This window comes from Garra rufa, chromosome 4, assembly GCF_049309525.1.
Source record: "Garra rufa chromosome 4, GarRuf1.0, whole genome shotgun sequence".
NCBI classification, from domain to species: Eukaryota; Metazoa; Chordata; class Actinopteri; order Cypriniformes; family Cyprinidae; genus Garra; species Garra rufa.
Window position 1 is genome coordinate 52,964,138 of NC_133364.1, and position 15,488 is coordinate 52,979,625.

Genomic DNA, 15,488 nt, shown 5'->3' on the forward strand with positions numbered 1-15,488 from the left:
TTTCACAGCCGTTCAAAAACTGTTTGAGTAACTGAATAACTCGGGAAATTGATTTATTTTGAATCAGAGGGAGTGTGGGGCACGTTAAAAAGTAAAAACCTTTAAGTAATTTGTGGATTAGTGTTTACTAGAGACGCGAACCGTTTCAACCGATTCAGTTCGATTTGGTGAACAGGTTCAACCGGTTCACTAAGAAGATCCGGTTAAATAGAACGATTCGTTCGCGAACCAGACATCACTAATGGAAAATATATGAAAAGGATCCTTATATGAAGATATCCATCCCAAATGGGCTTTTTGCCACATTGGCGTCTCTGTGTGTATCTTTACCACATGAAAATTAAATACTTATGCTCATTTTCTGTAAATAGTATGTACATTTAATTATTTCACCTTTGCATGCTAACGTTAGCTTCAAATGTGTTCACATATGCTAACGGCAGCAGCCATACACGACGGACAACTTCAGAAAACGAACTTTTTAGCATTACCAGATACACAGTGATTACGGTAGATAATGTGTACAAATGTAAAAGTATAAATACCTTTTCGACCGACGAAAGCTATAAACAAAAGGCCGTGTCTGAAGAAATAACCGGGAGGACCGTTAACTGTCACTCACTACGCAGCTGAGCGTTGCCATGGATACCTGCGCATACCCTAAAGTGATGTCACTCGATCACGCGCTCATTTGATCTACACTGTTTTTTTTTGTCTGCACGTGGTATAGCACGCAAAAATATTTTTTTCTAAATACCTTTTCTTATTGGCGTACCAACAGTTTGATATGTAAATAGGTAGAATAAATGTATTTGTCTTACCTGCTATTTTTCACTTTTCCATTCTTCATGTTTTCTTGTCTGCATTCATCACTCTATAACATACTTTTAGAGCAACCTAATTTTCTTTATGCATAGGGAATGATGTTTAAATGACAGTCTAAGAGCAATAATATGTGGCAAGTTTTTTTGTTTTTGCTAATTATATAATAAATAGAAAACAAATAAATAGAATGCAAAAAGAATAGAGAAGCTAATGTTAGTTTTTGGTTTAAGAAATCAAGCAGTTAGAAAATGAATAGAGTGCAAGTCTTAAAAGGGTCATTTTGTTCTGTTAAAAATAGAATTAGAGAGTTATATATTTTATTTATACTATAGTAAAAATAAATAAATAGGCCGGCCTAACATCAATCTGCAAAACATGCTGATTTTATTTTATTTTTTGTATTCCATTATCACAGTTAAATAAAAGGGATTTTGTTTAAATCTTTAATTTAATAAACTTTGTCTTAGTTGCATGGTGCATGGGAGAAGGGATTTTTCAAGTGTTATGGAAATGGTAGATGAGTAGGGCTCCTACAGGTCCTTAAAAACTCCTCAATTGTATCAACTGTATCAAATTTAAGGCCATACAAAGTTTTATATATGTTGAATAGTATAAGAAAAGACTTAATTATAATTTAGGAAGTCTTACATTTGGGGACGGAAAGGCGAGAATCGCGATAGGGCTGGATTAAACTTCAAAAGGCAATGATGTCACTGAATAAATATGCATGCTGAACATTTTAAAGTCAATAGGCGGCACGCATGTCTTTATATAAATCTGAAGGGAACCGACTGTCCTCAGAATCGTGTCGTTGGCATGTTCATTTCAAGCCTGATAAAACAGCATTAATGCTGCTTTGTGTATAACCGTTCCTATGGTAGTTTTTCAGCGCTCCTAAAGCGCCCCCTCGTGACCGAGAATGAATATATTTCCACATTTTTTCTGCTCTTTATGGTCAAATTATTGCAGTTATCGACCTATGTTTTTATGTAGCAAAGAAGTGTGAAAGAAGTTAATGTGACTTCTAAAAATCAAAACAATTAAGGCGAGACACGGCAGGCAAAAACATCGTTTTTTTTTTTATTGGTCAATTTTGAGATTTTTGGATATTTGCAGTGGCGGCTGGTGCTAAAAAAATTTAGGGGGGCGCACACAAAATGAATCACACTGTTAATACAGGTTTTATTATCAGTAAAGTAATTATTAAACATTTGTAATCATCCCAAAAAATATAAGCCATTTATATTAATGTGATTCAGAGATAAAGGCCATAATACTAATGTTATCCACACGAGGGAGCCACAGGTTAAATCTCAAAGACAGAGAAAATAAATTGATTTGTAATAAAACATTGCATATAAATTAATTTTCATAGATATATATAGTCCAATATAATAAGTAATTATAATGCTATTGACAATATATTTGTATGTCCAATTAAAGAAGGAACACTATATTATATATATCTATTTTAATATTGTGCTTAAAATAATACTAACATAAACACTCACAATTTACTTGAAAAAAGACATCTACATAAACCCTTGCTTGTACCCCGACGATTGAGTTAAACTGCATTGTTTTAGTTAACGTTACTTTCTGTGTAGTTGCCCACAACGCTTCGGTGACAGGACTTAACAATGAAATAACAAACAATGAAAACAATAAAAGGCATGACTTACATCGCATCTAGCAAGCAAACTCTATCCAAGCTCCATGATTCATAAGTTTATTTTATTTATTTTTTTCTTCATTTGAACGGCTTGTGAAAGATAAAATCAAATTTACTTTCATCTCGGAAAAGATATTGCACATATTTGACAGTCGAGAAAGGTCCAATCACATGAGGACAAAATATATAAAAACAAGATTGATTGGCTAAGATCTAAAGTGGGAGGGTCTGGGGCGCTGTGCTCTGCGCCCCGAGGACAATCTGAAACAAGCCAATCAGAGCTCAGCCTCAAGTCACATGCGTTTCAAAAATTTACAGACCTAATAGACACCCATTTGGCCGGCGTCCCGCATACACAAACAAACGAAAAACAGTTTAGATTTTTTTTATTTTTAACAGGTGCTAACATAACTACCAGTCGAATAGTATGTAAAAATAATGCAATTTCGTAATTATTTTGCAATATCTATTAAACTTATTTTTAACATGTTAATAGTCTTCTTCCTTGGCTAACTTGAGGGGGGGCGGCGCCCCAGCGCCCCCTATGGACCAGCCGCCACTGGATATTTGTCTTCAATAACATGTCTTCTTTTAGACTTGTGGTGAAAAAAAGTCCGAAATACACATTTAGGTCTTTATTTTACTGCACTTTGTCTGTTTGCGTCTGTAGATTTCTCATAAATTCAACAAAAGTTGGCGTTCTAAATCAACATGCTGCTCCGCGATCTCTGCCTGTACCCAGTCATCACGTACACTGCTGGAAAGCTCTCTCTCTTCTGTACAATGCTGTCAGATCCAAATATGGTTATTTCCTTTTTATCAGCAACCAATCGTGAAAGTAAAAGAGGGGATTTAATTCTAAATGCGCAATCTCATTGGCTGAAGATAATTTCTGACAACGTGATTCGTTCACAATCATCACATGGTATGCTTTGACGCTTCCTTGTTTGGTTTAGCTTTCCGCGCGTATCTTTTGAGTGAATGAATGAAAATGACTTTGCGTCAATCATCGAAAAGAGTACAGCAGTTGTCACTTGCAAGGGGGAAAAGGTAAATTAGTAATGGATTACCCATTGAAATGCCCTCGGGAAGCGCATCTGAACGTAAGCTGTCGATGGGAAACCAGGGTGGTTTAGATATAAGCCAATCTATAAATAAAGTGCACTCTACACAACAGTGGCTGCTTGTTCATGTATTTGTGGTTCTCTGTGGTTAGTTGAAGGTCTTATTTGGCAATGTTGTTTTATTCAGTTGTCATTGTTCATGGTCTACATTGTTATAAACAATTACTTGGCCAGTTGTTTTGCTTGTTAGCAACGTTTTCATATAAAAATGTGTGGAATTTTTACAATATAAATCTTTAAAGCCCATTTTCTCAAAATGACTTTTCTCTCATACTCCAAGTCTGAAATCTCCACTTCAGTAGCACCTATATACACCAAACTTTCCAGTCTTGTACCTAGTTATATTATGAAGACAATTACAGAGGGATTTGTAAATATATTATTCCTAGCCTGATTTATATAACATTTTATTCCAAAAAACATGGCGAAAATACATTTTTTAAGGCTATTGACAGTATATTCTGATTTACAGGATAACAAAAGTAGAAATCCATAAATCCATCTGTAATTTTTTTCCCATCTAATATGTGAACACAATGAAAAAAGAATTCTGAACCTGGCTTTATCCAATTCTGAGATTTCGTTTTTTAAAATATAGGCAAATTAGCGCATATTTAATTAGATAATGCCTAATTTGCATATTTAAACATAAAATTACAGAAACTTTGTAATACATTTTTTTCTCATCTTAATGTAGGTAATCAACTGGGAAAGTTTCATGGTGATATCTGCTAGTTAAAATTTTTACCCTATTCACCTGTAGTGTCTCGCCTTAAGACAGTTTAGATAGTTTTTGTTTTAAATAAATATAATAAATGATAAACTCGATTTATCCCTTTTAATGGTATAAAGGCTGAAATTCAATTGTATAAGATATTTTGTTTTTGTGTGAACCTGAATTATAAATCATCCCATTTTATGCCTCAATATTCTACTGTCTACAGTCTTACAATACAATACATCAGGGACAACATATATTATCAATAGTGACAACACAGAGTTTAATATAACAGCTGTTCTTTATTATTGTGTTAAACAGAGAGAAAATATTTAGGTTTGACAATTTAATACACAACAATTTCTAATCAAAATGAATAGGTCCAAAAAATATTTTAATCTTTTAAACATTAAAATGGTATTTTGTGTTGTTTCTTTCTCAAAACTGCTTCACAACATAGAAGCCTCTGTAATAATACGTGGATCAGCAAGGAATGTGTCACAATATACAGTGCAGCAGAGGTCTCAAACTCAATTCCTGGAGGGCCACAGCTCTGCAGAGTTTAGCTCCAACCAACTCCAACTCACACCTGCTTGGAAGTTTCTAGTAATCCTGAAGACCTTGATAAGCTGGATCAGGTGTGTCCGATTAGGGTTGGAGCTAAACTGTGCAGAGCTGTGGCCCTCCAGGAATTGAGTTTGAGACCAGTGCAGTACAGTATTGCTGTACTGATATTTTGAGCACAGTCATATTTAGGGAGCCCCTTTTATAGTAATAAAAATATTAATAATTCTATTGTTTGAGTCCTGAACTAAACATAAATGCAATTAAAACTTCAAATAATGCATAATTTGTCTTATTAATGACATTGCTACTTGCTACATAAGTAACTGGATGCCTACAATGAGGTGATGGACCCTAGGGGCTCTTTAATGCCTTGTTTCAGATGCCTTTTTTATACTTTGAGCACCTGCCCCTTTAAAGGTCTCTGCACAGCCCTGCCTGAGTTAACATTTGCTGTGAATGCATGTGGCCTTGCACAGTATTGAGATGGCGCCAAAACTGCAACTGATTGAATGTGCGCTGTAGCACGATGCTACGTTTCTTCAAAAGCATATTGTGGAGACATTTTATTCGTCCACGAACAAAAATCATCATATTGCACACCCCATCACAAATATAATAATAAACACATCAACAGACTTTACGTTATATATTACATCAGTGCATTTAATGGCCATCACGCCATCAACCGTCACTTAGCATTTCCATAATAAGGTACGGAAATTTTATTTGGTTATTAAACCACACGCTTAATCACTTCTCAGAAATCCTTTCAGTACTCACCCAAAGAGAAGAGAGATATCCTGCTGCATTGTAGAATCCCTGGTAACTCCAGCTGACCAGCTCCACTCTAGAAGGATTTTTCCTGAGTAGTAACATGCTAATCATGCTGGCAACTTGCTGATCATGCTAAAAACATGCTAGTGACTTGCTAATCATGTTAAAAACAACTAAAAACATACTAGCAACTTGCTTTTGAACTTTTAAAACTTTTTATACTTTTAAACTAATTAAACTTTTTAAAACTTTTTTAAACTATCTGGTCAGACTTTCTCAAGCCAACACTGTAACCGATTTTTGTAATTTGAACAGTATTTTACTGTAATATCTACAGTAAGATACTGTAAAATGTATATACAGTATTTTACTGTAAACTGCAAAGGATTATGGGAAAATATATGATCACTACTGTAATTATCCACTACTGTAAATCCGTTTACAGTAAACTACTGTAAATTTACAGTAGTGAACTTGCCCGCGAAAAATTGACCAATGGCAAGGGCGATTTTTTTTCTCTCCTGCTGAGAGGAAGTGGCGGTAAAAAGGACAAAAGGAGAAATGTTGCACCAATAACTTGACAAAAAGGTTAGTATATTATTTCTGTTTTATGAAAAACTGAACAATTTTAAGATGTTTTCACTTGTTAACAGCAAACTAACAATATTCATCGTGTTTTGCATGTCGGTAGCCTTTTTTTCTGACTGACGGCCGGGGCGCCGCCATAACGGTGAAAACATGGACTGGTGAGTAACTTAAGGTGACATATATTAGTCGAAATAAACTTTAGTGAAACCGAGAAACGCGTTTGTATATTGTGCTGCCCTTTAATGCAAGTTAGCTCGTCTGACGAGCCCTTAACGTTACTCAAGCTTAACGGCGAACTGAGGTGAAATACTGAGGTAACGTAAAGTGCGTTAAGCAACACCGCTTTTTCTGTGGAGATTTTAAATAGTATTTTCAAGCCCTTCTTTTGCTTGTTATTTTCAAGTTTCTGGTCTGGATGTCGTCTGTAACGTCGGAGGTGTATTTTGGATCTTCTTCTTGTGAATGACTGCCATAGTATCGACGATAACATGAACTGGTAAGCTAATAATGTCCATAAGCCGAAGTTGACAAACTCAACGTTAGTCACAGAGCGGCATAATATCATTTCAACGCTGCTTCTTTATAGCTGGCAAGGTAATTCTCTTCAAATGATGTTTAAGTAAGAAATGTGTGTATCAATGTCGTATGTAACTTTATAGACGGTCCCTAAATTCAGTGACAGACGTGACATAAACAGCGCGCTAACATGAAACACTGAGGTAAAGCTGAAACACCGCGGTTAAGTGCTTCTTTTGTGTTTTATTTTCAAGTTTGTGGTCTCGTGGTCATGTCGTCTGCATCAGAGGTGTATTGGAGCCTTTTCTGGTGATTGCCGTCGTTGCAGTGCAAACAACAGGTAACGTTAAGCTTTTGCTTTCGTCAACTTAACTAATGTTAACGTTACTAAATTAGCCACAGGCTGCTGTTCTCCACTAACTCACAGAACGGGTTAACATTTTAAAGAGAGTAACGGGCTAGCAATATATTAAAATAGCAAGTTTTGCTAATAAATATTATAAATGTTTATTTTATTAAAAATGTAAATTGTATTACTGTACAGTAGTTGTCTTTTCTGATCTGTTAATGAAATATGCAATTTTCCTGTTGCAAGTATGTCCTTTTCTTCTATATAACACTTGTATTGTGTTAGCTTTATTAAGAAAGACACCACACATTTGTATTGTATACGTTTTATTGAAAGTAGTTTATTAAGAAAGACACCACACATTTGTATTGTATACGTTTTATTGAAAGTAGTTTATTAACTAAAACACCATACTTGTTGTTTTAAAGCATTTATTAAGAAAAGGTTTATAACATGTACTAGCAAGAACATAGCTAGGAAACAAACATGTATTAGAAAGAGCTTTGCTAAAAAGAATGACCAAGAGGAATTCAAATGTTACCGTCGAGTGTTCTGTAGTGGACGAGGCGTAGAGTGAAGCAGAGGAGAAGAATCCGGAGAAGAAAGAATGCGAAGATGCAGAGAGGTTATATAGGTACTTTCTTAGGGGATTTCCAAAAAGGACATTGGAATGCACCTGCTGGGTATAAAAGACTGAAGTACGAAGAGGACATCAGATGCTGGTTCTGCAACAGCTTCTCCGGTGCCAGACGACCTGCCATGACGACCTGCCATTGAAGCCTTCGAACGACTAAGATAGCAATTTATTTTCTTTTATATTTCTTTATTTTATATAGTAGTATTTGTATGTAAAATATATAACCTATAGACAATAAAATTATACTTTATTATAACCAAGAAGCCTGCCTGCCAAAAGACTCTGATTGATAGACTTGAACTGAACAGACCACGGAGGAGTCTTCTGAAGCCTATGGTGTGAGTATGAAAATTACTTATACGATAGGGCAGATTCGACTATCTTTACCTAACCTGAGAATAAACAAAATAAGGTAGAAGGTGTAGGAAATTGAGCACCGCAAAACAGATCATAAACTATAGTAACACTAAAAGGGTGTTGTGACACTGTCTGTTACAGGAGATTTCTCCAAGCACTAACTGGATGCTGACCATCAAGGGCAGAATCATCACACAGCCAGCTGTCCATTTTACAGACATGCAGAATAAGGTAACCTAAAACATATTTTGTTTTACATTGCATTTACATTCATGCATTTTTCAGATGCTTTTATCCTAAGCAAGTTATATTGTATTTAAAGTACACATTTGTAAGGTATTTATTTCCTGGGAATGTTTTTTATTACCATCAAGATTGAGTTTGCATGCGCATTAAAATTATTTCTATTAAACCAGCATTTAAACAGCAAAATGCAGCTGCTTCAGGTATCTTTAACTTACTGTAACCTTTAAATTCATAATAGCAATCTTACTGTCTGTCAATTTAGATTATTGTTACTGTAAAACAACAAATATAGATTTTTAATCATAGTAGGCCTATTATATGCACAGACTTTCTAGGAAACACACACACGTTTAGAATGTTTATATGAACAGATTGGTTAGCATTTAGCATGGTCTGTGGCAGACTTTACTAAGTGTCAGGGCAACAAAATTCAATAAACAAGAATGTAATATTAAGTGATTTAAAGGAGAACTCCGGTGTGATTTTGACCTAAAGTGTATTGAATCATGATACCGACTGTAAACGTACCTTGCATATCTCATCTCGTCTTGTCCACTGCAGTCCGAAATCTGGGGTCAGTTATCCGATGCTCACAACAGGTTGTCAATGAGAGTCAATAGGGCATCGAAGAAGCCATGTAAATAAATCACTGTTTTACGCCATTTACGAGGCACAAAGTAGCTCCACACTTCATTGGTAGACTTCCAAGGGCCCTGACATTTAAAACGAGACATTGAGAACTCAGAAAAAGCACCGGGAGTTTATTTACAAGTAGATTTATACAGACAGTAACTGCAAGAAGTTTAGCGGCCGCCGCCATCTTAAATTTAGTCACGATAAGTCGAGTGTCGAGCACGAAGGAAACTACAACCTGATACGTTGATAACCTGATAAATTCCTTGGTGCTCAACACTCGACTTATCGTGACTAAATTTAAGATGGCGGCGGCCGGATTTTTTCTTGCAGGAACTGTCTGTATAAATCTTCTTGTAAATAAACTACCGGTGCTTTTTCTGAGTTCTCAATGTCTCGTTTTAAATGTCAGGGCCCTTGGAAGTCTACCAATGAAGTGTGGAGCTACTCTGTGCCTCGTAAATGGCGTAAAACAGTGATTTATTTACATGGCTTCTTCGATGCCCTGTTGACTCTCATTGACAACCTGTTGTGAGCATCGGATAACTGACCCCAGATTTCGGACTGCAGTGGACAAGACGAGATGAGATATGCAAGGTACGTTCACACTCGGTATCATGATTCAATACACTGTAGGTCAAAATCACACCGGAGTTCTCCTTTAAATCAAGAAGAAAATATTGTCTTTTTGCTCCATTTAGTAAAAACGGTTCTTAACAAAGCCATGTTGTGCATCTCTGCACACAGCAGTGTTTCATTACTGAATGAATTTACCTTTTTTAAACACCTAGAATCAGTGACTTACTGACCCATTCATAAAATTCTTTATAAAAAATTTCAAGAAAAAGTTTCTTCAGTTTTTTTTCTTACTACTGCGTTCGTATGTAGTATATAATTTTTTTTTAAAAAATGCATACAGCACCAAGTTTGACAGTTGAGGCAAATTCTTTAAACACTGTTTTTCTTGTGCTTGCAGGTTTGTTCAGACAGTCAATCTTTGTGGCAGCAAATGCATTGACAGTCACAGATCAGATGGACTTCTGGAAAGAGGGTGCAAACAACAAGCATCAGCCTGAATCCCATTCTGCTGTTTCTCATCAGAGAGCTTGTCAACTTTGACTCAAAACTACTAAAATTTAACACAACACAAACACATTTTTACTGTATGATTTTATTTTATTTACACTACCAGACAAAGCTTTTGAACAGTAAGATTTTAAATGTTTTTAAAGAAGGTCTCTTCTGCTCACTAAGCCTGCATTCATTTGGTCCAAAGTACAGCAAAAACAATACACTTTTGAACCATTTTTATTATTTAAAATAACTGTTTTCTTTTTGAATATATTTTAAAATGTAATTTATTGCTGTGATCAAACCTTAATTTTTAGCATCATTACTGCAGTCACATGATCCTTCAGAAATCATTCTAATAATTTGATTAAAAAAACTATTATTATGATGTTGCTGAAATTATTATAATGCTAAAAACAGTGGAGTACATTTTTTTCAGGTTTCTTTGATTAATAGAAAGTTCAGATAAACAGCATTTATCTGAAACAGAAATAGTTTGTAACATTATGAATGTCTTTATTATCACTTTTGATCAATTTAAATCATCCTTGCTAAATAATATCTTTCTATTCATCAAAGAATCCTGAAAAATCTAAAAATTAAATAATGTTTATCAGCGTACTAGAATGATTTCTGAAGGATCATGTGATACTGAAGACGAGTAATGATGCTGAAAATTCAGCTTTGATCAAAGGAATAAATTAAATTTGGATCAAATTAATGCAGGCTTGGTGTGCAGAAGAGAATACTTTAAAAAAATCTTAGTGTTCAAAAACTTATGACTGGTAGTGTACTTACTTATTTTTGCTTTTCAGTGTGTGTATGTTTGCCATGATACAAAGTCTCTGTACTTTTAAAAAGAAAATGTTCAACAATTAAAAAGAATATTATCAGAACTAATGCTTATGAGTTATTGTGATTTTTATGGGGTTGGGGTGGTAAAAATCTTGAATTACAGTGCTGTAGGTTAATTGGATTGTTTTTACAGGTAAAAAATGTTTAAAATAAATGAAAATAAACTCTATAGTACTGATACTGTAATTGAAAATACAGTAAAAATACTGTAATTGAAGATACAGTAAAAACACTGTAAATGAAATTACAGTAAAAATACTGTAAATGAAATTACAGTAAAAATACTGTAAATGAAATTACAGTAAAGACCTTTTAGTACTGTAAATGCACTTACAGTATTAATACTATAAACATTTTTACAGTAACTTACTGGCATCCAGCTGCCAGTAAGTTACTGTAAAATTTACAGCAAACTTTTTACAGTGAACTTCAAAGTTCGTCTCGACAAACTGTTTTATCTAGTTAATACTTAACACATTTTCAAATGTATTAAAATAACATTCACCAAACAAAAAGGTGAATAAAAAAAACAAGATGCTGCAAAATGTTGTTCACCCGCCCAATGTATTTTTCTCTGGCCCAGCCTGATCAAAAGAAGCCCAGTTGGATGGAAACATGCCCAATCTGGCAACACTGTTCCTGGTTTTGTGTTTGAGTGTCATGTGAAAACCAGGTTTGTCTGCAAGTCTGTAAAGTCACATATAATAAAATGTCCACTAGATATCAGTGTCAGACAGACACTCAGAGAACTTACAGACAAGCAGTAAATAAACTGCAGTAATACTATGTGCAGCGCAATGCATTTTTTTCTTTAATGCCACTGGTTCAGTATAACAAAACAGGGTCAGGTGATGGAAACCTGTCAATCAGTATGCTGTCTTGTTGGAGACATAATCGCTTATCAATTATACAAAATAAAAAGTTGACTGACACTCAACCCTAATGCAAAGCTAATGCTTGTGAACCAACATCTCCAGCTTCATTTTGCTTGAGAACAGAATAAATATGTTGGTCCACTAGCTAGATCAGCACTCTACCAGTATAAACCAACCTGCATCAGCAGTATACTTGCATCAACCAGTCTGGACCAGCACTATACCAGCTTAAACCAACCTGGACCAGCACTAGCCAGCATAGACCAGCGTAGATCAGCTTGGAATACAGATTGCTCTAGATAAAAATAATAGAGGTTGTAATGCCAAAAGATCATTACAATTAACGACCATGAGCACTTGTGGTGTGTTTTGACGTGTTGCTCAGTTTATTTAGAAATGATAAAACTGTTCCTCCTTTGTCTCGGGGTCTGGTTGAAACCAAGCCCCAGTCTGCCACTTGAATGGCTTGATAAAATGAACATTACGGTTTATATAATCTGCCCTACTTAGTGTTAAGAGTAAATAAACTGCAAATAATCAACTATTAAATCTATTAAGATGTCAGCAGACAATGAATAAACAAATTCAAAAACAGCATCACCAGCTTCACTTATAAAACCAGTTTATTTTCTTTGAACGGCTACAAAAGTTCTTGAAAAATGAATACATCATGGCAGTCCTCTTATAGATTGGAGGAGCAGAGGTAATTCAGTCCTTCAGTCATGTAGCTCTGGTGCAGGATCACAATGTTCCCGTCACTGAGATTGAGTTGCTCTGGTGTGGTGGTATTTTACTGAACCGAACTGATGAAAAATGACTCATGTTGCTTACCATTGAAGAGTACATTATGAAATCAAATGTACCTACAGCAACAAAGATGGCTTGGGCATAAGACAAAATGACAGGAAGAAAGAGCTCAGGTTAGAAAACAAAACACTCTCTAGTCATCTGTAAGTATTCGGCTTCTATTACATTTCCCATGTTCACACTTAATGGGACCCCAGTTATTACTCCAAGCCTCCATAATTTATTTCCTATTTGACTGCAACTTCAAATCATTGCTCACATACCATTTTCATTTTATCACTATCCATATGCTCTATTACATATTATCACCAATCCTTCATCTTCAAGAACTTTTTACACTTGATGTCATCTGCTTGTTTCAACTCATTTATTAATGCAATTACCCCTCTGTAAATTGCACTACAGTTTTTAATTCCTCCTGTTCTCAATTTATTGATTCCCTACACAATCACCAGCACTGCTTACTTTCCTTTACCTCTTTGGTTGTTTTCTCTAGACTTACTTTTTATGTTATTTGATCGGAAGATCTGAAAGATCCCATGCATTTAACCTCCCCTTGACAAAATGGGGAGAGAAGTGGTCAAAAGAAACTGTGATACAGATACAGTCTACTTGTGATCCAATCAACCAAAACACATTTAAACCCAGGTGTAAACAAAGCCCAAATTCACTGCTCAGATATTTAGAAATTTATTAGAGGTGCTTATGTGAACCTCAAGATTGTCTTGTTTCTGCAAGTCTTTCCACAGTGATGTTACAGTTAAGATTTCTCTCTGGTGTTATTACATGACTCATATCACACTGATAACATAAACATACAGATCTCTCATGTGTGAAACCTCATGTGGTATTTAAGTGTTGCTTTATTTCTAAAACTCTTTCCGCAGTGACCACATATAAATGGTTTCTCTCCAGAGTGAACTCTCATGTGTCTGTTAAGGGACCCTTTTTGGTTGAAACTTTTTCCACATTGCTGGCAGGTGAAAGGCTTCTCTCCTGTGTGAACTCTTTTGTGGACTTCAAAGTGTCGTTTATAATTAAACTTCTTTCCGCACTGAGGGCATGTGTAGGGCTGCTCTCCAGAGTGAATTCTTATGTGGTCTTCAAAGAGCTGTTTTTTAAGAAAACTCTTTCCACACTCAGAGCATGTGTAGGGATTCTCTCTATGAGTTCTCATATGAAATTCAAGGTTTTCATGTTGATCAAAACTCATTCCACACTGATCACACGTGTAAGACTGATCTCCATTGTGAATTCTCATGTGTCTATTAAAGCTTTCTTTTTGAGTGAAACTTACTCCACACTGTTGGCAGGTGAAAAGGCTCTCTCCAGTGTGAACTGTCATGTGGCAATCAAGGTGTTCTCTCCGGTTAAAACTTCTTCCACACTGTTGGCAGGAGTAGGGCTTCTCTCCAGAGTGAACCCTCATGTGACTGTCAAGGTTTCCTTTCCGGTTAAAACCTCTTCCACACTGTTGGCAGGTGAAAGGCTTCTCTCCAGTATGAACTCTCATGTGTCTGTTAAGGGATCCTTTTTGGTTAAAACTTCTTCCACATTGCTGGCAGGTGAAAGGCTTATCTCCAGTGTGAACTCTTATGTGGTCTTCAAAGCGTACTTTATAATTAAACTTCTTTCCACACTGAAGGCATGTGTAGGGTTGCTTAGTGTGAATTATCCTGTGGTCTTCAAAGTGTTGTTTTTGATGGAAACTCTGTCCACACTCAGGGCATGTGTAGGGATTCTCTCCAATGTGACTCCTAACATGTGTTTTAAGATTTTTTCTATGAATGAAATGCTTTCCACACTGTTGACAGCCATACGGTTTCTCTCCTGTGTGAACTCTCATGTGTCTTTTAATACTTACTGTTTGTTTGAAACACTTTCCACACTGTTGACAGGTGAAATAACTTCTTCCAGTCTTTTGAGTCCTTTTTCTTAAGGGAGTCTTTTCAGTCAGTGAACAACTAAAATATTTCTCTTCATTTATGCAATCATGATCTTTCTCTTCCATTTCGTTTAGTACTTGACTCTCCTCTTTCAGTGCCCTCAGGTCTAAGGTGAAAGAAGACAAAAGTTTACCGCAGTTTAATGACAAAAAACAACAGACATCAAAACATTCGAACATGTAAAGTGTCAAAACTAACATACAACTTCAGTCTATATCCACGAAGCAACTGTAGTGGACAGCACATTCCAGGGCCCAGTTTATGGCAAGGGCCCCTCCCTGTCCACAATAGTGGACAAAGGTTTGCTTCATATTGATTGGATCTTGGTGGACTAACATAAGCAAACTGTCCAACGCCATCAGATAAGGATGCCAGGACAACTGCCAGACACCTCTTTGAGGGCAAGAAGAGACCTTTAGGACAAAAACTCGGGAAGGACAGAACTTCCTATTGGTCAAGATGCAGTTTCTGCCCTCCACCCACCTTGAGACTGCTTTCTAAGGTTTGGTCCTGTGACAGCCATAAAAATTCCTTAGGATCTCCAGACACAGCAGCAATGGGTGAAACAAAGAGAGATCACAAAGATCCATCCAAATCCATTCATAACTATGTTTTTAAACCTTGAACTGATGCGAACCATAACACACACTTCTTATACTTATTCAGAGAAATAAGTATTCTCACTGACAGCGATGTGTAGTGCAACATCTTACACAAACTCAGCTGTTAATGGACAAATGAATGCATGCTTGACAGTTCAATCTTTTCCCATCATGTTTGGACTTAATGTGTTCATTACATGATCAAATGTTTTCTGATTGTGTTTTGGAAAGTGAGAAATGCACCAGTAAAATATTATTAACACTTTTCTAACTTTGAGTTTGGACTATGCAAATGACTTCCACAAGAGGAAAGAAGGGTGGGCTAC

General features: G+C 35.8%; 1 protein-coding gene across 1 annotated transcript in view; it reads right to left on the reverse strand.

The window, feature by feature from the left end:
- The window catches only part of LOC141334149 (uncharacterized), a 40,495-nt gene extending 25,837 nt beyond the window's left edge, over positions 1-14,658 (reverse strand). Inside the window, exons 1-2 of the mRNA XM_073839284.1 lie at positions 13,965-14,658; positions 13,459-13,631 (exon numbers count right to left, since the gene is read on the reverse strand). Of these exons, the coding sequence (XP_073695385.1) occupies positions 13,459-13,631; positions 13,965-14,625 (834 nt within the window). The 5' untranslated portion in view covers positions 14,626-14,658. The remainder of the gene's footprint in view (positions 1-13,458; positions 13,632-13,964) is intronic.
- Positions 14,659-15,488: the final 830 nt, after the last annotated feature.